Genomic DNA, 22,591 nt, shown 5'->3' on the forward strand with positions numbered 1-22,591 from the left:
ACTTTTTATTGTACTTAAGTATTAAAAGAGCTGTAAAAAATCATGTGTTTATGAAATGTAGGTGAATAAAAAGGATGATATATGGTTCACGAGGTAATAAGATAAAAACACTCTGATGAAGTACAGAAAATGTACTTAAGAAGAGTAAACATACTACTTTAATGTCCAACTCTGTCCACTTTATCTGTTAACTTTGGCACTGGCTGATGGGTGTGTTGTTGAATATTCCCATATGAGTTTATATCCTAACATTTCTTTCTGTAATAGATAATTTGCTTAGATAAGCATAACTGTAGCAGTTTTGGTATATGCTTTTGGGGTGAAGTAAGGTGTTGGTTAGCCACATCCTAAAATATGTACGACTTCTTTTGATATCGGGTTATATGTAAATACACACGCAGTATGTGTATTGAAAGTCGTGCTGAGTGACACGAGAAGAAAGTCGTGCTGAGTGACATAAAAAAAAGGTTGTGGTCACTGACACGAAAAAATGGGAATATTCGTGTCCATGAACACGAATTAACAGATTCCAACGTTTGTGACAATGACACGAATTCCCGTGAGCATGCGCATGTCATCACCTGCCGCGCACTGCGTGATGTCCGAGTATGTCAGAGTAATTAAATAAATTAAGTATTTAAAAGGAAATTTCCAAATGATTCCTGTAAGGTTTGTAACCGAACACTCTGAAGGCAGAACGTTAAATCCGCGTCTTGTTTACATTATAGTGTTTTTGATTAGTTATGTGCAACTTTACGGAAGGCTCTGATTTCAACTAATGCAAAGTTTTTTGTTTTGTTGTGTGTTTTCAATGCAGGTGTGTAATGTACGTGCTGTGAGTGAACACTAGATGTCACTGTTTACTCATCTCACACAAATCTCTACAGAAGACAAGAACAAGGTTTGCGTTCAAATCTCATTCAGACTTGAGGTTTCTTTCATGTTTTATTAGTGAAAATAAATTCAAACGTGTGGTAAGCCGTCAGTGAGAAAGTGTAGATGTGGATTAAAAGTGTAATGGATGAACCATGTGCACATGTCATCATTGATAATTTGATAAATATATATTTCGAAGTGAAATTTCAGTAAGTCTGCGTACTAATGCACCTGTTTCACTTCGGCAGTTAAACGTTGGCACAGCTTCTTGTGTTCACTCTTCTGTATTTCTGTCTCTCATCTGTTTTCTAACTTTGTTCATATTTTGTTGTCGGTCTCTGCAGACAACACAGAAACCTGTGGATAAATACTTAGATACTTACATTCACGATCTCAGAGGTGAGTGTCCTTCAGACACATATAACCCAAACACAAAGACCAGGACGTGTTTTGTTTGTTTTTTGTGGACACAAATGAGTGTATGGAATATAAAAACGTCAGCATTATCTCTTCATGAGACACCCGTGATGTCTATCTTTATCATCTCATGACACTGAAACTCTTAAACCAGATCAGATTGAATGGTGGTTTCCATGGCGATGGTTGCAAAGACCTAGGAAATAACGTTTTGGCTTTATCAACCGTCGAGTGGCACATTTAAGAGTTTCCATGCAATAACAGTGATTAAAAAACCACGAACGTGATGTTCTAGAGAAGAGGCTCTTTAACCATGTATAAATAAACCACATCAATGTGAAAAGTTCTTTACATGTCTGGTATTTTTTGTGAAGTGTAAAGAGAAACCGGAGATGTTACACAGAGACACATTTTATTCGGATTCTTTGTTATGATACAATAATTCATATTCTAAGCAGTCGAACAGAAACGTCATTGACTTTGTTTCTCATGTTCTACATGAGAGCTATCAGAGGTGGGTTAGTGTCAGATGTTGATGGATTCATCCGTGCTGTAATAAAGCAACATCTCCTCTGCTGATCTTCTACCACTGTTTGTAATAGAACCAGTTATCAACTAGAAAGAGAGAAAAGAACAAGATGGATTTTATTAACTGATGTTTGAAAAAGAGCAGATTCAAGTATAAACAAATGATATTGATCTCTACGGTAATCTTTGTTGGATATGAAACGTGTGAATGAAATGTGCGTTCGTCATTAGAAAGTGATGATGATGTTTCTCACCTGAGCCAGGGATGGGTTCTGCATCACCGCATGGATGTGCCTGATAAACACACGTCACACACACATCATCAGAATCACGTGAAAATCATGATGCAGTCAAACACAGAATGACATTACATCACAACTCCTTCTTGACCTTTTGACCGTCCTTGAGAGTTCCACAGAGGACAGAACGTCACAGGGTCTGAGAACATCAAGAGAACGACTAACTGATGCATTCATTCCCTTTAAGAGCTCTTATAAAGTTTTTTAAGAGGAGTCACAAGACAATTAAACTTCCATCATACTTTTCAAATCTCAAAAGTCAAACAGATCTTTATGCAATTTGCAGAACTATTAACTTGAAACAGCCCCGTGTGACGGTTTAAAGAGGATGCACGTGTCATTGAGAATGACTCTCTCGCTCTGTGTGTGTGCGCGTGTGTGTGTGTATGTCAGTGTGTGTGCGCGTGTGTGTGTGAGAGACACAGTGGGCTGATGGGAAGCACTCACTGAATCTACGATGGCTTTGGCATCTGCGCTGGAACAGAGGAACGGGCTTTCTGTGACACCGGTGTTCAGACTGCACACAAAATTGAACACAAAACTGACTTTAAGAAAACATTCAAATACTGTCCTCATGTCTTGAGACTGTGAAGATTGATGAAGACTTCTAGGATTGAGATGAAACAAACCCAGAGGATCATCTGATGTCATATCTGTTCAGCAGAAATCTGCAGTAATAATCTGAGCTGAATGACACCGGGACAAACTCCAGCATGTCATATCAAAAGTGCACGAGACACTTGGGCCTGGACAGACCTCTGCTTGTTAGAGTTTGTGTAGAGAAGTCCATTTTTCTGGTTTTTATTTTATGTTGTCACTTCAGCTGTCCTCCTAAATTCAAATGCAAGGCCTTATGGGATTGCCTTTTCTGTGTTGGATGGTATGTTCGATAGAGGAATTATAATTTCTCTTTCTTTTCATTAGGGGCCAAGGCCCGAACACTACTGCTTCTGTTGGTTTTCTTCTTCTTCCCAATGGGAGTCTATGGCAGCCCTATGAACTCCAAGCAGGAAAATGATGCAACTTGGCACACTTGTAGTGGTGCTCCTCCATAGTCCTGGGACTAAGTATGGGGTCTGTAGCGCTCACTCTATAGCGCCACCAGCAGTTCAAATATTCATTTTGCAAACGGCTGTCACTTTTGAACCCATTGATCTACAGAAATTCTACGCGGCACATGGCATCCACTCCTCACGCTCATCGCATTCCAAGTGTTACATTAAGACTCCGCCCATTACAGTAGCGGCCATCTTGAAAAGTACAGTATGCGTTTTTTCGTTTCTAGTCCTAGAAATTGTGATCGATTGTTATGAAAATCGCCTCACACGATCTTTGGACAGATGTAACCCTAATGAATTGCGATTTTCACTGTTTTCGCTGTAATGACTTCGCAAATTTTTCAAAGTTGACCCAAACATGGATCTGAGGTCGTATCTTGGCTGGATCATATGATTACGATTATGTCACCATTGGATGAACAGCCTGTCCGCCATTTGGAAATTTGTCATAAATCATCATATCTTTTGAATCGGATGATATTTCGGCAGATTTTTTTTTAAACGTACAGTCTACAATTGCATTTCATTCTCTATGATTTGTCTACATTCTCACCTATTCTTCATATCCTGTTTGCTTCTCACATACATTTGATACCTGCCGGTTTTCGCTCTTGTTGCCCTGTTCTGCTCTGGCTCTGTGGTGCTATAGCTCCAGACAGATCTTACGACTGCATCTGAGTGGTGTAACATGTTAAATCCCATGCTTGGAGACCTTGAGGTTGGTGGTTCGAACCCTGTGTGCACTTGGTTTTCACGTATTCTTCTCGACCTGTCTCGCTCTGCTCTGCGGTTGCTGCATTTTGTGGGCTTGGCCCCGTGTCTCTGCTTGTAGCTATATTTTTATTTCTGATATCATTTGTTACGCCACACAAAAAGCAGTTTATTTTGAGTTTATTTACAGTTTTCTATTTGTAACAGTCAATCCCCCATAATCCTCTGCTCAGATGGCTTCCAATGCCCCCACTTTAAAGAAGAGGATGTTTTCCCAGAAGAATTATGATTAAGATGATTTTTTAAAGAGAGATTCACGACACGTATACTCTCTGTTATAGTTCAGACAGGCGGTGGTCACGGAGAATGTGAATGTGACCCGACGGCAGTCTGAGGGTGTGTAATCTGTCATTTTACTTCCCTCTCACAGTCGAAAACAAGAGGACATTTCCAAGCTTACTTTCATCAATTCTGCAAAAGTCAATTGAACTGAAAGAAACATGGAGTGTGAAGTGTTTGATTGTCTAGTGGTTTTCTGGACCGAATGACTGTCATTATCGGTTCTGTGTAGATTATGAATTAAAATGAAGATTACAGAGATGACTGATGTCTTACCATCTGATTTCTCCAGCATCGCACTTCTTGGAGATCAGAGACTTCCAGAAACTGTGAGTGTCTTCGACCGTCTTAACAGCAAAATCCTGAAGACCAGAAAGAAGAAAACTCTTGTTGAAGAATATTGTAAAGTACTGCTGTGTTGCTTAAGTAAGGGATAATCCACAGCTAGCCGTGCATTGAAGGATTTTACGCACGTCTAGCCATGGATTATCCTGCTTATACCATCATTTGTCAAGTTAAAGCTGTTTTTGATGTTTACAGTGTATTTTATGATCAGACAGGTGAAAATCGTAGTTATTTTTGTCAGTTAATTTCAAATGTTGATCAAACTGACTGGAACTACCCGTGCACACCTTTCAACCAATCAGAATCCAGTATTAAAACAGACCATGGTATAAACCATAGATATATATATATATATATATATATATCTAGATGCTGCATTCATGCGCTCCATGCACGTAGACGTGTCCGCCATCTTGGAACGGTCCACTGACGTCACTCACAGTTTGCAATAATGGCCCAACAAAAAAAGCCACAGGGATTTAAATTCCCCAAAAATGGGATAACCTTTTGTTGCTGTCATGTGTTAGTGTAGCAGATATAATGTTTGAGTTTACACAACAATAAATATGTTTTCATAATCATACACAGTCAGCTTGCTCTTGAGTGTTAACGGACCGGCTCGCACCGTTCCAATATGGTTGACAACCTACGTATAGCGGCCCATGGAAACAGACGCTAATGTGGCATCTAGTTATTTATATCTATGGTATAAACGGTTTTAATGCACACCTTCCGGCCAATCAGAATCGAGTTTTCAAACAGGCCATAACATGTTTTTATCATGTCTTTCAGATAAACCAGCGTTCTAAACCATGCAGACAACGGCAAAAAACCCTCCGTCGTCTTGTTTTGCTGATGACTGTTTGCTGCTGATGAACTTCTCAAGGTGATGCTCAATTCAAGGTTTGATTTATCTCTGTATGCACAACACTTAAACACTTTGAGTTTCTTCAAATGATTGACAAATATACACATATAGTGTTTCTTGCCTTAGAAAACATTGCCTTTGATGTAAAGTCTTTGTGATTTGTGCCGGGGAGTCTGTGAAAATCACAAAAGAGTTTTCATCATCATATGCTTGAGTTCTCTTGACTTGCGGCCGTGATGAGAAAAACATCATTATGAGATATCGGGGAAAGTCATTATTCAAATGTCACCTCCTATCTTTCAATTAAGCAGTAATACCCTCTCGCACAAAGTCTTTTTACCCTGTTTTTAAATTCACCATGGAAGGCAAATTGGTTTTCTGGCTTCCCGTCAGGTACTTTATACATTCTGAACCATTCAAGTGTGGCCTCCAGATAGCCGGGTTTGAGTCTGCGGACATCGTCGATATCTGAGAATAACACAGAGCGCAGTGAGAACGTCTCCAAATTCAACATCATGCTGTTATGAATGCAACACACTGTATAAACCTGTCAAACCATGAAAGTCTTTGGCCTCTGGGTCTTCAACATTAATGACCATCACTTTCCAGTCGGTTTCTCCTTCATCAATCAGTGCCAGAGCTCCTAACACCTTCACACCAATGATTTCACCACGACAACACACCTGCACACAAACACACGAGACCACTTTATAATGTCACTCTTACAGGATTTATCAGCGATGTGTTATGTTGAGTTAAAAAATTGCGAAGTAGTGTGATTGTGTGTGTGCATATGCGTGTGTTTGTATGCGTGCATGCTTGCGTGTGTGTGTGTGTGTGTGTGTGTGTATATGCGTCTATGCGTGTGTGTGTCGTGTGTGTGTTTCGTGTGTCGTGTGTGTGTGTTCATGTTTTTATATGTTAGTGGGGACATAAACCTGAACGCACACCAACTCATGGGGACTCGTGTCACTGTGGGGACCAAAATTGAGGTCCTCATGGGCACAAAAGCTTAGAAATTGTACAGAACAATTTTTTTTAAATCTAAAAATGCAAAAAGTGTTCTATGATCTTTAGGTTTAGGGATAGGGATAGGGATAGGGGATAGAATATACAGTTTGTACAGTATAAAAACATTACGCCTATGGACTGTCCCCACGGAGATAATAAACCAGACATGTGTGTGTGTGTGTGTGCGTGCGCGTGCATGCGTGTGTGTGCGTGTGTGTGTGTGTGTGTGCTTTTGTCACAGTATGTGAGTGCTGTTAGTTTTGGTTTTGACTGTTGATGGTAAGAAGCTCTTGGAGGCGTCTTGAGAAACCAGCAACAGTGTGAAATTCAGCTTTAAGACGTGCCAGCTGATGGATCATCACAGGCACAACACATTCTAGAGTTATCTCACAAAACATGAGGAGGAGAAATCTTATACTGAGTTCAGGTCAGTCAAACTGTTCATTTAAATCTTTGCAGCCTTACATTTTGATGTAAAAATAACAGTTTAAATGACTTGTAAAGCTATGTTGATTGTACTTAAAAATGTTTGCAACAAAGACTTTTAAATGGGTGTAGTTTCAGTGTTATTTATGTGACATTCTGCGTTATGGATGTGACATAAAAATATATTGAACCATCTGTTTATATTTTACTAAACCCTACTAAAAAAAAACTTTTTTTAAAAGGGAAATAAACGTGTTATGGATGTGACAAAAAAGGACAGCTTTTGGGAGACGACAAACTTTGAAGGATTTCTGTGAATTCAAATGCACAAACCAGAAGCAGTAATACCCAACAAATGGAGAAGAGATGACTCTTTATAGAACATAACGTTATTATATTTTACTAAAGTAACTTTGTTACTTTATTTTATACTTTTAAAACTTTATTTTATTTTTATTTGCCCATTTATGAGGAATATGGACTGTTATACATGACAATCCTGAAAATGGCACTTAGCTTAGGCTAATGAAAAATCATGCACTAAAAATAAAACAAACGCTTTAAAAACTTGAGGAGAGACGTCTAATGGGTAACAACCAAATGTTGACATCTGTGCTGTTAGTAGAGTAAAAGCGTGATTTTTCATGGTAAGGTTGACATTTTCACGGAATTGTTAAAGGTTCTTTATGGCAGTGGCTCTCAAAATGGGGGCCCCCAAGATGGATCCAGGGGGGCCACAGATTTTGTGGCATTCTATGAAATATAGAAATTGATCATAGATTTTATGCAATCAAACATCAGAAAAATGACACCACCAACTAAAAGAATTGAGGTTCCAGCATTGTATAACAGAATTTTTATTAAACCAAAAACATATTCAAAGTTTAAGATTATACGTCTTTATATGGGGGGCCGCAAAACGATGCACTTAACACACAAAAAACAAAAAAGTTTGAGAACCACTGCTTTATGGAACCAAAAGGTTCTTCTATGGCATCAAATAACCTTTTGAAGCACCTTTTTTTTAAGAGTGTTGTTGGGGGGGGTTCATACGGGCACGTGGGGCCACGCACATTACTGACTAACATTATGAGTTATGAGTTGATGATTTTGGCGTTCATTGACCATGACATCACATTATTTTGTTCTCACGACATTATGCAAATATTATAAGTGAAGAGTTTTAACTTGGATATGTCATTCATTGAGATCGAATACAGTGTGATTGAGGTGTTCCTTCATTGGTTTTGAGCAGTGTACTGTATACATGCATCTCTACCTTATGACCAATGTCACAGATGTCGATGGGATCATTGTCCCCACAGCAGTTTGTGTCTTCATCTCTGTGTCCTGGATCTTCCCACGTCTGTGAAGCACAAAGCACCACACGTCCGTTCATTTTAAAGTTCAGAGCGTTTGATTGAAACGATTGAGGGGCTTGCGGAAATGCTTAGAATTTTCTGGCGGATTAAATGTGCATGAAATTTTACTGAAAGAGCTCATGAAATGCAGACTTCGGCCGGCCTGCGTTTTATTTCCACAACACTTGGATTTCTTCACACGCTTCACTTGTTAAAGAGTGGATGAGTGCGCGGACCTGAGGGATGGCTCCGTAGTTCCAGATGTATCCTTTGTGAGGAAAGGTGTTCCGAACGTACCGTAGATTCCCTTTCTTCACATCCTGCTTCAGTGGATTAAGTGGATCTTTAGTCGCGATCTGTAGAAAAACAGAACGAATATTTCTCGTAATTCACACATCTACAGTCACCAGCCTCATCATCACATACATCAGAGTTCTTAAATCCAGCTCATTATCCACAGCTTTTCCATTGATTATTTTTTAGATTTAGATTTTTAGGTTTAGATTCAATTTATTGTCATTGCACATGTACAAGTACAAGGCAACGAAATGTGACCTCTGCATATAACCCATCCAGAGAGTAGTGAACACACGCACACAAGTGGTGACCACACGTACCCCCGGAGCAGTGGGCAGCTATCACTGCAGCGCCCGGGGAGCAGGTAGGGGTCAGGTGCCTTGCTCAAGGGCACCTCAGTCGTTACCCGCCGGCCCTGAGGATCCAACCGGCAACCTTCTGGTCACGAGTCCCACTCTCTAACCATTAGGCCACGACTGCCCATTTATTATCACTACGCGGTTGAGAGAGCTGGAATATTATTGTGTAGGTATATGAGCATCCGTAGATTTGCAGTGATCATTCATCTCTTACTTTTATGCTTTTATCAGAGTGACTTACATTTCATTAAAGCTGTTTCATCAGTATGTGTGATTTCAACACAATGCTTTAGATATTGAGCTTCAGTTAGGGATGTAGCGGTTCACTCAGCTCACGATGTGATGCCATTCACAAAACAGATCTCACGCTACGATTCGGTCAGGATTTATTTTTACAAAATTCAATTCAATTTTATTATTATAGCACTTTTCACAATGTGAATTGCTCCAAAGCACCTTTACAGGAGAAATTAAGGAAAACTGAAAAACACTGAAAAGGTCAAACACAGCAAAGCGCATGGTGTTTATAGAACAAGCAAGATCATTCTAGTAAATAATATCGAATATCAGCAGTCTCCCGGCAGTGAGCACGCCAACACGGCCCTGTGGCGAGGAACCCGAACTCCAATGAGAAAAAAAACCTCTGGAGAAACCAGACTCAGCCGGGAGGACCAGATCTCCTCTGACGCGTCACAGCTGCACTCAGTTAGTTTGATTGAAAGTTATACCAGTAAATGCTTATGAAGAATAACTTATTAGTTATGATTTAGGAAATTTCATTTGTTGAAACTGTTTAGGTGTAATTTGGTCTTATTTTGTGACCGGTATCAGACAACAGAGGAATGTTATAAGCAGGGAAAATAGTGATGGCATAATGTAACTCAGATAAATCAGATTCAAGTCACAAATGCTTGCCTACAGGCACACTTTCACACCCTCCTACACTCCATCAAGAACCCTGCGTTCAGCAAACCAGCGGCGTCTTGTACTGCCTTCTCATAAGGGCAGTAAATCGCTTTCCCGCTCATTGTCCTTCACAACTCCTTCCTGGTGGAACATTCTTCCTAACTCGGTCCGGTCAACCACATCTCTCACAACATTCCAAAAACTACTTAAAACCCATCTCTTCTGTGAACACTTGACAGACAAATGAAGAAGAAAAAACCCACTAACCCTCTCTCTTTCTCTCAACTGGTATTGGTCTGGCTTTTGCTGAAGCTAGTAACTTTGCATTAGCACCTGTTGTATTATTGCTCCTGTGTGACATATCGCTTATTGCTCCCTGAACTCTCTGTGGATAAAAGCGTCCGCTAAATGACGCTTTTAACTGAGTGCAGCTATAACTTCAAACTGCTGTCATGTGATGTAAGTTTAGCATTAAATACTAAGTATTGTAAATGTAGCATTAATGTGACAAGTAGTCCGTCTTTGCTCTTGACAAAATGAGTTGAGACACAAATTAGAAATGAACAACTGCCCTTTTATTATTTCTCAAATGCTGCACGTTTCTTTGTAAAATACTATATACAGTATTTTGTCAAATAATAAAACTAAACCGCAATTTTAAAACAAATTCCAAATCCAATAAAAATGAATAATACAAAAGTCTCTGTTTCCAAGTGTGCAGTAAACACAGCGGCCCCTGCTGGTCAAAACATGTATCGCGGTTCATATTACATCTCAAACGACTAGACTCTTCACATATTATAATCGATTTTCAACCGGCTCAGGTTAATCGTTACATCCCTAGACAGTTGACCTGTGTGTGTGTGTGTGCGTGCGTGCGTGCGTGCGCGTGCGTGTTTGTGTGTGCGTGCGTGCGTGCGTGCGCGTGTGTGTGTGTGTGTGCGTTGGTGCAACCTGATAATGGGGACATTTTACCTGAATACATACCGACTCTGTGAGGACACAACGTAACTGAAAGGACACGGCTGATGTCCTCATAAGTCGCGCGCCATAAACAGGCTTAAGAGCTTCCCACCAACCACTTCCCGCGTTTTCTCAATATGTCCTAATATGCACGTTNGTGTGTGTGTGTGTGTGTGTGTGTGTGTGTGTGTGTGTGTGTGTGTGTGTGTGTGTGTGTGTGTGTGTGTGTGTGTGTGTGTGTGTGTGTGTGTGCGTGCGTGTGCGTGTGTCACAGTGATAATGTAACATCTATCACAATCTTACCTCCATTTTTGCATTTGTCCACCTAGGAACCTCAATAACAGCATGAAAGATGCGCTGAAGGAATGGAAGATTTTGTCAGTGTTAGTAAACATACTGTTTTCATCTGGAATGTTTTGACCGAAATCTGATTCATGACAAAAATACACACATATATAATAAAAATACTGATGATACAGTTCACAACACATCAACAGTATTTCAAAATTCTGCAAAATGACCCGTTTCCTTGATGTAAAGAACACATGACACATTATGTCTAAAACATCCTGAATTTAAGGTATGGATACTTTTATTAGATTGTAAAAGTGAATAAACATGTTGACACATATATTTTTTAATATATGTCACAAATTGATTTATATACTGTATGTTCACATATATGAACTATAATTTCATATATATGCTTCTGTATTAGATTTTTGTATGGGACGTCCTACAACTTTTAAGTTCAAAATTAAGTTCATGTTCATCTAAATCAGTGTATCGCATCAAATCGTGCAATCATCTCAGCTGGCACTACGTTTTGTAACTGTTGTAAGGTTCACCTGTGTGTTTTGAATGATTATTTGCATTAACGTGCGTCTCGTGTTATTCACATGTGTTATTCTGTATCATTACTGTATGTCATTATCTAATGATTTAATGCACTGTTTAAAATCACCTGATATTGAAGTTGATGGCTGCTGGTAAGTGCAGAAAATCTGAATAATGAATCCATAATATCCACATTAACATACACGAGCTTTTATCCTGTTCTCATGAGAATAAAAGTGTTCATACTCAGTCTGAAAGCTGACGTTTGATGATGACATCATGTTTACAGTATATAAGAGTTTGAGTCGATGAAGTATTCAGTGTGTTTCAGCTCTGACGTGTGTTGGTATTTTCAGTCCTCATGTTGTGGTTTTATTGAACGTGTGCTCTATGACATCACGTTTCTCTGACTTAATAATGTCAACATGACCTTCAGAAGAAATGTGATGAGAGAGCATCTTTATATTCACAGCGTCACTTGTTTCTTGTTTTGTTTTGGGTTAAGCATGTGACCCTGACCAGACCTGCGTTGGGGAAATGTTTGGCCATCTTTAGGTTTTATTCTCTGTCACAGAGTTCAGGAAAACATTTCTGCTTGTTGTCACTTTATTAACACTCAGAGTCACCTCGCTGACGACAAACAAACCCACACGCACACAATATAAAGATGATAAATGTCAAGCCAAAGGAAACTTCTAACTCTTAAAGGGACCGTTTTCAAGAATGTTGATAATCAAACAACACTGAACTCCATTGACTTCCATTGTATGAATACGAAACCACTGGGACATTTCTCAAAATATCTTCTCTTGTTTTCCGCTGAAGAAAGACTTACAATCACACGAGAGTGAATAAATGATGAAATGTTGATTTGTGTCTCTTCACCTGTATGGTGTCTGATGTGTTCTTTTACAGCATCATTTTCCTGTTGTTAGTGGAGAGCAGATTTGAGATGTTTGTGATGGCGTGATGAATTTCACACATCATGAATAAGGACTGTGTGTTTCTGTTGTATTTACAGTAAATGTGAACAGACGATTGAAAAGATTCTTCAGTCTCACATCTGCTTTCAGCCTCACAGAAAAGAAAAACGTGAAAATCATTCATACCTCTGTCTCGTCGGCGTACATGGGGATGTCATGGAACGGAGATATGTATTTCCCCTCTTTGTTTTCTGCGAGAACAGAATGATGCCATCATTTTCATTTTTGTGTGCACTATTATTAAAAAGAACTACATTCTGATATACAGCGAGAACCGTGCGAATATAGCACATATAATATTTCACATATTCATATAAAAAAGTGATGTATGTATTTTAATTATTGTTGCACGTGGAGATGTGAGTGGTCACTTAGCAACGGTAGTTTACATCCACCTGTTACTGTCATCAACAAGGACAACATTCTGTGTGTGTCTCTGTCATGCCCAGAACTTCTAATATATCTTCAATATTTCTTTATTGAGATGAACAGATAGATCAGGTCAAGAGTAAAGGCTAGAATACATTTTGCTCAGATTTTCAGTCTGGACTTGTTGCAGAAAGTCTGCGCCGGTCTGCAGATTTGATCAGTTAGTGTGTTTCTATCTGAAACTTTCAAAAAGTCTGCATGTGTGCGATGTCTAGTTTAAATACATGTTTGAAAAGTCTTGTAGTGGATTTCAGCGATAAGTAAAAATGATGTAAACCCGTATGGCGATCTCTGTCAGACATCATGATGTGTGTGTACGTGTAAAGAGACTCACTGAAGTAAAGTCTGTAGTCTTGTGTGTTCTCTCGTCCTCTGGTCTCAGTGCTGAAGCTCATCTTGACGTCTGTGTTTGCTCCTGTGATGTGCTGCCGTGTTCTGACTGCACATACACACGCGTGTGAGTGGTGAAGAGCACTAAGACAATAAGCTCATGCTGCTTATGTGACCGTGTGTGCGTGCCTGCGTGTGTGTGTGAAGTCTTGAGAACAGACGGCTGTCAGGTGTTAAATCTCTCATCGGCTGGATTACCTGCAGATCTTTAGTACACTGTGTGAATGCACTCGGGTTGGTTAAAGTGCTTATCAGTTTCATTTTTAACCTGCTCACATTATACAGTATATAGTAACATACACAGCTTGTGTGCAGTGAGAGAGTCTGAAATAGCACTGGCTTTACCCCGTCTCTCGCATCTCTTAAAGATGAATTTGACTGATAGCATTATGCATTTATTTTACATTCTATTTGAATAGATGTGTACATTCTTTGCAGTTCAGATTGTAGCTTCAGCAGTTTTATTGTGATGGATAATAACAGATGATAACATATACAGTGCAGATCAAGAGAGTAAATTCATGCTTGTGTTCTTTCAAGGTGACCAAACAATCCGGAGTGACACAGAGTCAACACACGTGATTCAGGTGAGTTACATGTGTGAGAGGCCGGGGCATGTTGTCACACAGGGAAGGACTGCATCTCAGCACTTTTTGTGAATTTTAGCCACCAAACTAAAAATTATATTTTAAAAAATGACACAAGAAATATGCATTTTCAAGACTTCATACATAATATCAATTTTAAGAAAGTGCCATATGTGATTTTTATAACACACCGTACATGTGAAAATGAAATGTAATAGAACAAACAGCAATTGAACATTGACTTATTTACATATCAGACAACATTAGACTATAGACTACAGAAAACCATATAAGCGCTGTACAAATATACAGTCGAAGAGTTCATTTGCAAAAACAGATAACTCCGTTTTTTTTTTTTAATGGTGTTTTTTGATTGTGCATTCCAATATAATAATAAAACTGCAGTTGGGTTGTTTTGATGAAGTAATAATAATTACTGAAAAATACAGCGAACTAACAAAATAAAAACATGATAACATAATAAAATAACATGACATTTCACTTTTTTTAAACATCTTTCCAGTACAGCAGACAAAGTCAGTGGATTAGCATGCTTACAACACATTGAAACGCTCTAAAAAGGACAAAAACAACACACACTCCAGTTTTAGAGGACTAGTGGTATATCAGAAAAAGGTGCTTTAACATATCTTTTGTGTTTCACAGAAGTTTTTGTGTGTAGTTGTGCATCGAATGAAGGATTCAGTCCATATCCTCCAGCACTAACTCATCACTCCCGTCTCTCCTGCCGTTACCCTGCGCGCTCGCCCGCTCCCCGTCCGCAAACACCCGGTTGTGTTTCCATGCGCCGTTGCGTCTGGGTTGCGGCGGCACCTCCGCCAGACAAAGACCGAGCTTAAACGCCGCCTGAAATCCTCGACGGAAGTTCTCGTTGAAGTATCCGTAAACTATAGGATTGACGCTGCTGTTGAAGAAGGCCAGCCAGTGAGCGAACGGGAAGATGTGGACGGCCACCAGATCCAGCTGAGCGGCCGTCAGATTCCCGTAATCCGTCAACATGATGACGATCCACAGAGGAAGCCAAGACACGGTGAAGAGCAAAGCCACCATCAGCAACATGTTCACCACCTTCAGCTTTCTCCTGTGAACCCGCCGGCTCTCGTCCTCCGCGCGGGCGTCTCGGATGGAGTCCGGCGATCGGACCAGCTTGACGGCGACGCGCGTGTACATGATGACGATGAGCGCGACGGGCGCCAGGTAAATGTGCGAGAAGAGGACGGCGGTGTAGATCTTCCTCATGCTCCGGTCAGGCCACGCCTCCCAGCAGGTGTACAGGGGGTGAGTGATGTCGTTCCGGTCCACCGTCACGTGCTGGAGGTCCAGCGAGACCGTCAGCGTGACCGCCGAGGGACACATGATGGCCACGGCCAGAGCCCAGATGAAGGCGATGGTGATGATGGCCTGACGCTGAGTCAACTTCTGCTGAAAGGGATAAACGATACAGCGGAACCTGAAAGACAGAGCGAGAGAGTGACATCATCACAGGCCTCGGACATCATCGGATATCAGTAATGCCCATTCCTAGAAACGAGATGTTTTGGACCGAAGTGTGTATGTCAATGAATGATGTCTGCCGTGTTATTGACCTCTCCACTGCGATGGCCACCAGCGTGAAGACTGACGCAGAGACCGAAGCCCCCTGAACCAGACCGCTCATCTTACAGATCACCACATCGAACGGCCAACCTGAGAGAGAGAGACTCAACTCCACAATATAAAACAGTCCTACAGAAGAACCTTCAGAATATCTTTCTGCTTCACGAGTCGTCTTTATGGTGGATAAATGTGACCCTGCAGCACAAAACCGCAGTCTTAAGGAGCATGAGAATATTTGCCAACAACTGTATGGGTCAAAATGATCCATTCTCTGGAAATGAGAAAGTAAAGATCATGATCCATGACGATATTTTGCTAATTTCCCATGCAAACATATCAAAACTTCATTTTTGTGAGTCTGTGGAGCAACAAAGATGGCGGATAACACGCCTTTAACATCACTCGCTGCCGGGACTGACCCGCTCAAGTTTGGTATGTATGTAAAGCTTTCGGGTTCATCTCGTCTCCACGACGGCATTACAGCGGTAAGCCAATAGAGAGCCTTAAAACAAACCTGTTTCTTAGCAACGGCCTGCTGATTAACAACTATAAATATATACAGTATATATATAAAACTATAAACTATATTTATTCAACTTTCGTCAAATTTCAAAAGTTTACTTACGAGTGGTCGAGGGTCGCAAATAGTCGTTAAATATAATAACATAAACAATGTTCAAAAACGATCTTGACTGCTGCGAGAATAATTCTGAGGATGTTGAAAGAACGTTCCCTGTCTGGCAGATGATGTGCAGGCGATATGATTGTGAAGAAATTGGTGTAGATTATAGACGTGCTTCTGTTAGAAAACCCTGATGACTTTTACACATCACACAAATGTTGTTTGGTCAGTATACAGCTCCTGTGAAAGCGTCCTGCACTCTCCATTCCTTTTCTATCATTAATCCTTTGCGTTTTATACAGCATGTCTCGATAAAGCACATTAAGCATTACTCTCATGACTGAAGTGAACGATAAACTCTGTATTTAAATTCCAAGTCAACACTGCGTAACATCATGTGTACGAACACTTCCGTTACCACATACTGGACATGTGTAAAGGTCACTCCGAAAGACACGCGTGTTGAACGTCACCTGTGATGAGGTTATCCACCAGCGTGATGGGGAGACAGAAGATGCCCACTAACACGTCGCTGATGGCCAGGTTCAGTATGAAGATGTTTGTGACCGTTCTCATTTGTCTGTTTTTCAGCACGATGAAACACACCAGGATGTTTCCCACCATGCACAGCGAGAAGATGAGAACATACGCCAGAATAAAGAGAGTGGCCACCGCCAGAGAATGCTGATAATACGGTAAGAGCGTGACGTTCCTGCTGTCGTTGAAGAACGCGCTGTGGTTAATACTGACGTTCTCCAGATAAAACACATTCACATCCATTCTTCAGAGATCTAAAACAGAAAGCAGGATGATGAGACTCTAAAGAGTGATGTTAAACCATGTGAGAATGACAGCGTGTATGAATAGATGTAAATAAAGATGAAAGCTGGGACAGAGAGAGGTGACGTGTGGACTGAAGTGCCTCCGTCAGAATGAAATGCATCAGGTTTTCTGGATGCTCAACTGGACACGTTCTCATTTGGTCAAAGCAATTTCATCTCGGCGAACATTTCACACAAACATTTGCTTTTCCTTTCAAAGCTCATGTTGTTCCCTGATGTACTGTGACTCAACAGATGTGTCAGGACAAACCCATTACCCAACCCGAAACTCTTCAACTTCAACTCTTGGGAGCAAATGCTGTTTCAGCTTCAGTGTTGTTATCAGAGTAAACCCGAAAACAAAACTAAACTCAAACAAAACTTTGAGGTAATCAGTTGCATCACATCTTTTGAGTTATGGTGTTCCCAAATCTAAGCAAGCAAAACTACCAAGTTTTGAGTTTGTTGTACTCATGCATGTTAATTCCTTTAAGGTAACTTATTTATTTCCAGTTAAATAAAAGAAAGGTCTTAGTATAACAACCTAAACATTTAACAAACAGAGAGAGTGATGGACTGCTCTGGCTCCTCCCACAACCTAAGCACAAGCACCTCTTCTGCACCATGTAACCCCAAAAGTCAAAAATACAACAAACTCTTCTAAATATCCAAGATAAATGAACATTCATCATTAACAAGGCTTTTTCCTTTCTAAAAACTCATAAAATAACACTCGATTTCAAAACCGACTCTCCTAATGCAGTCTCACGCAAAGCATGCTGGGAACTGAAATTCATTCTCAACAAATGATCGTCTTGAATGACCTTGTTGGAATTAAGTGAAACTAACTCAAAAGTAAGAATTAGTTACAGGAACTCTTGTACAATATTTTTTTTAATATAAATTAAGTTTACACTACTTGAACTATTTCATTAGTTGAACATCCAGGTGTCCAGTGAGAATGTGATTTCTGTCACTGCATCTGAGATCAGAACAGAACGACACCTCTCTTGGGTTTCACTTCACGCTCTTTAAACTCTGATGGTTTAAAGTGTTTGAGCGTCTGATATTCTCTCAATGAGTCCGAGAACACTTCTGTGTGTGTTTTCTGCGCTCTCGCCGGCTTCGCCTCACGCTGTTCTTATCAAAGTGTGAGACACTACAGATGTTCGTCTGGCGTTCTGGATGCTTGGCTTATCAAACGCATTATAAAACAATGCAATTGTAAGGAAAGAAAGATCTGTGAAGAATTTGTGCAGAATAGGTCAACAGGTGTGTTTTTATTAGTGTGATATAGGCTTTCAGTGCCGATACGGCGTTAAAAACAAACAAATGTGATATACAACAACAGAAAAAATCTTTTAAAATCAGTTTTTCTGAATGAACTATTACTAGGTGTTTAGGAAAAATTTTCATTTTTCTTTACCAAATTTCAAATAAAAATAATGTTTTTAATAAAATAATGTTAAATGAAAACAGGTGAAATTAACAGAGAAGATGCTGTGTGTTTTTCAGACGTCAAATACGGCAAAGAAAACCAGTTCACATTCACTTTTAAGCAAAACAACAGTCATATTTCTACATGTATTTAGAAAAAGCTCAAATGTGATAATCTGGATTCTGATCTCAGTTGTCACGTGTCTTGTCATGCTGTCCGTCTGCTGGATGACTTTATGTCACTCCTGAGGTTTGATTTGGTTGAAATTCAGCAAACACTGGACTGAAATGAGCACGATACATCTAGAAATGATGATGAAATTAATATTTAGAATGGTGTCTTTATTTTTACCACGGCTGTATATAAATCTATAATGAAACACACACACACATGCAGAACACATAAGGTGTGGGAAGCTCACGTCCTGACGAAGGTTTCAATCACGTTCTCTTTTAATTGGTCATTGCCGTGGGAACGGCTGCAGTGTCTCACCTAGGCTCTGCTCTGGTTTCACACTGGTTCTCAAGGAGCCCAGCGTGAGATTACGGTGACTGTCTGTCCTGCGTTTCTTCACTTGCTTTCAATGATTTCAAATGACACTAAAGTCATTTTGCTGCACATCACCTCACTTCAGTCGTGATTCTCCTCTTATCATCTCATTAGAAGTTTTTTCTGTTTTTATCGTTTAACATGCCAGACTGCTGAGGTGAACTTCAAAACAAGATGATAAGAAATGGAATCTAAGAATCTGAAAATAAAGCCATTCACTACATTATATACATTTAACTTCTTATATTATTCAAGTGTCTTAATGTTGAAGATGATAAACTTCATGAAAAACAATAACAACAGAGGTTGATGACAGCTAGAGCTTCTGTTCACTCACGCAGCATCACTAAACTACTGAATCATGTTATTTTAATACCATCACCATTATGATTGTGCAAATTATAAATAAGACTTGTATATTTATGTGTGTGTGTGTATATATATATATATTACATTTTACATATTTTGTTAGCAGTAATTTATAAGCATAAAATATTCATAATAATATAAAATATGAATGAATATAATAGTATGAAAATAAAATTGCATTCTGTAGAATTGATGATGATGATGAAAGTTCTTACCTTGTAAACTTCCACCTGCTGATCCGAGGACTGTGATTGACACACACATCACTTTTATAACAACGGGCACATGCCAATAAATGTGTTCAGACGACAAAACAGCACTTCTGTTCCGATGCACGAACCGCAGTCTGAGGATCCACTGACAGAGAGATGGAGCGCATGTGTGTGTCTGTGTGAGAGAGAGAGAGAGAGAGAGAGAGAGAGAGTGTGTGTGTGTGTGTGTGTGTGTGCAGCATCTCAAACTGAAAGTATCTTCAATAAAATTGAATGTTACATTTAGTGTAATAAAAGTGGAAAAGTGAAGAGTGTAAAAGAAGAGAGGCTTTTCTAAATGTCATACAATGTTGAACAGTGGAATATGAAGGGGTAAGTATTAGTCGAGTGTATACAGAAGAGGTGTATTTTTTCATAATTTGAAAATGTCTTTTTTCAAGCATTACTGTGGATTATGTGGAATGTGAATGTTTGACTGAAGTTCTTCATCGCCGGCATCTCACACGTTGAGAGAAGGCCACAGAAAGAAATGTGTTCTGAACAAACATTATTCACTCAGAATAAATGAGGTCAGTCTCACCTGCTGTCGTGTTTCACAGTCCACACACACACACATATACACACACACGCATAAACACACACACACACACACACACACACACACACACACGCACACACACACACGCACACACACACACACGCACGCACGCACACACACACACACACACACACACGTCTGGTTTATTATCTACTATCTGCCTCCAAGCATTGTTCAATACTGAAGCCACATTTTCAAAACTCTTCACACAGTCTCTATTAGCAACATGACTGTCGGCCAAACATCTCATCTCATCTCATCTCCAAAACTCACTCCGACCAACAAAACACTTAATAAGTGTTAATTATTAAAACATACACAAAATAAGCTCATTCCAACATAACACTGACAACAATTCTCATCCAGAAAACATACATTTCACTCATAACATACTGACCTAAAAAACACTAACAACAAGGAGCGTTACAGAAATGATGAACTTTATTAGTAAATGCTGAATTATTTGTTTCATAAATCAGTTTTCACTTTAAACTTTCACATAAACTCATTTTCACTTTAATGAATGTTCTACAGCATTTTTTTATCAGTCTTGTTACATATGCGTACAGTAAGTTTTCTTTCTTTGTTTATACAGTAGTACTTCATCTTTGAAAGTTACAGTACAAAGGTGAAAAGAGGAAAACAGTTCCAGGGCTGCAATGATGATGAAAAAATAAAGAATAAAAATAAATTCAACACATCAACAAAAGTATAGTGAGGGATCTAGTCGTCCCTCTCTCTTGCATTTGGCCACAGGTTCTCATCAGCATCACATCTGATGTCTTCTCTGGCCATCGTGGAAAATACCGTCTGGAATGTCTCAGTTACAGTATCATTAAAGGATGCTTGTCTCGCCTGTTCTGTCACAACATTCCTACTGTTGATGCCACTGTTGAACACGGCAGATTGGGTTGCACCCTTAGACCGCCTCTCTCAAAGAGACCATGACTTACTACATGATCAATAATCTCATCAGAGATCACGGCTCTTCCTCTCATGCGCTCTCCCTCTCTGAACCACTCTTCTTTGATCCATATTTCCTAACATCCCCTTTATAAATACAGTAAACCATGGTCATGAGACTAAAGCAGATCACCGGAGTAGGATTTCAGCTAAAAGTGTCTATACTTTATACATAAAATAATGACTGCAGAAATGCATTAGTCATCATTCTGTTTTAAACGTGTTTTTAACCATGTTGAAAGCAGTGTGTTAGCGATTGAAAAATGTGCTGTCAATTCATAGTGTTTGGCAGGTTGAGGACTATGAATGAAGAAAGTGTTTGTGAATTTTGAAAAATGTGGTCACTGAATGCATGTTGTCTGAAAGCAATGAGAAATGATTGACAGTTTGGTCTGCACAGACTTCTGTTTTGCTGAATGTGTGAAGAGTTTTGAAAATGTGCCTTCAGTATTGAACGATGCTTGTTAGCAGCTGAAAAAAAACTGTAACAGGTTATCTGTTTCGCCAGATTTCGTGTGAACCTGTAGTGTTTATCTCTTGAGATGCTCTATAAGTGAAATGAGGTTTCACCCCTGCTGAGTGTGTAGGGAGCGGTGAACACTTCACAACACAGCTGAAGTGAGATGTGAGAGTTTCTCTCTACAGCACAGTATAAACCTCATTATAGTCACAGAATCACAAGAGCGACTCATTCAGACGTTAAACGATGTTTGACCCTCCACAGACAGTCATGACATCACACGCAGAGACACACTGTGTGTTTGTTGAAATAGTCACTCGTGAATGGACATAGAGACAGGTACTGAAGCACAAACTGAATGTTGTTGAAACACAGATTGATCTGGACAGATGAAGTGATTGTTTCTGGATCAATACTTAGAAACAAATGTATAGTGTATAGTATAATGCAATGGAAGTCGCTTTGGATGAAAGCGTCTGCCAAATGCATAAATGTAAGTGTAATATCTTTTGTTGGTCCCGGAAGAACATTACAGTCCAAGAATCCTAATCCTAACAAACCATTATGGCAAACAAAAGGCTGTTTTTTTATTTAGCCTTAAGAAACATGTAAAATCAATGGCTGGTGCTCATTTTTTGTTACAGTTCATGTTATCAAATTAGGATATTTAAGTCGCTTTTATCTAAATGCATTACTGGTGTGGATCTTGAGACAAAACAGATTTATTTTAAGATATTTAGTTAAGACAGCTCAAACATTCATTTTAGTCTGGGACTATAGGCTTAAGCCTTGTCTGTGAAACCGGGTATAAATTGGCAAATGTCTTATTGGATAGAAATCGTTTTAATTCTGCCTGAACATAAATGGAACTTTACAAATGAAACTTATTTGTGTTCATTAAAATGAAATTCTAATAAATTAGATTAAAACAAACTGGTAGAATAGAATAAAT

The 22,591-nt window shown here is 39.5% G+C and overlaps 2 protein-coding genes across 5 annotated transcripts; both read right to left on the minus strand.

Annotated features, from left to right (window-relative positions):
* Positions 1–1,722: 1,722 nt before the first annotated feature.
* Positions 1,723–13,460, minus strand: ppa1a (inorganic pyrophosphatase 1a). Of its 3 annotated transcripts, none has more exons than XM_057358794.1 (11): positions 13,348–13,460; positions 12,711–12,775; positions 11,068–11,121; positions 8,476–8,595; positions 8,158–8,244; positions 5,998–6,124; positions 5,782–5,909; positions 4,505–4,590; positions 2,568–2,637; positions 2,076–2,115; positions 1,723–1,908 (listed from the first exon to the last, which is right to left on the minus strand). In XM_057358794.1, the coding sequence occupies exons 1-11, from the start codon at positions 13,406–13,408 to the stop codon at positions 1,877–1,879; spliced, it is 870 nt and encodes a 289-aa protein (XP_057214777.1). In that variant the 5' UTR covers positions 13,409–13,460; the 3' UTR covers positions 1,723–1,876. The 3 variants fall into 3 exon arrangements, with proteins under 3 accessions (XP_057214777.1, XP_057214776.1, XP_057214778.1); XM_057358793.1 differs by having other exon boundaries at positions 5,989–6,124; XM_057358795.1 differs by lacking the exon at positions 11,068–11,121 and having other exon boundaries at positions 5,989–6,124.
* Positions 13,461–13,832: 372 nt separating this feature from the next.
* LOC130569664 (neuropeptide FF receptor 1-like) lies at positions 13,833–19,850 on the minus strand. 2 transcript variants are annotated; one of them, XM_057359453.1, is made up of 4 exons: positions 19,622–19,850; positions 16,703–17,020; positions 15,598–15,697; positions 13,833–15,461 (listed from the first exon to the last, which is right to left on the minus strand). In XM_057359453.1, exons 2-4 carry the CDS (start codon positions 17,007–17,009, stop codon positions 14,693–14,695), a joined length of 1,176 nt encoding a protein of 391 aa, XP_057215436.1. In that variant the 5' UTR covers positions 17,010–17,020; positions 19,622–19,850; the 3' UTR covers positions 13,833–14,692. The 2 variants fall into 2 exon arrangements, with proteins under 2 accessions (XP_057215436.1, XP_057215437.1); XM_057359454.1 differs by having other exon boundaries at positions 16,703–19,199; positions 19,622–19,639.
* Positions 19,851–22,591: the final 2,741 nt, after the last annotated feature.

The sequence above is a fragment of the Triplophysa rosa genome, linkage group LG18 (genome assembly GCF_024868665.1).
Source record: "Triplophysa rosa linkage group LG18, Trosa_1v2, whole genome shotgun sequence".
Classification (NCBI taxonomy): domain Eukaryota; kingdom Metazoa; phylum Chordata; class Actinopteri; order Cypriniformes; family Nemacheilidae; genus Triplophysa; species Triplophysa rosa.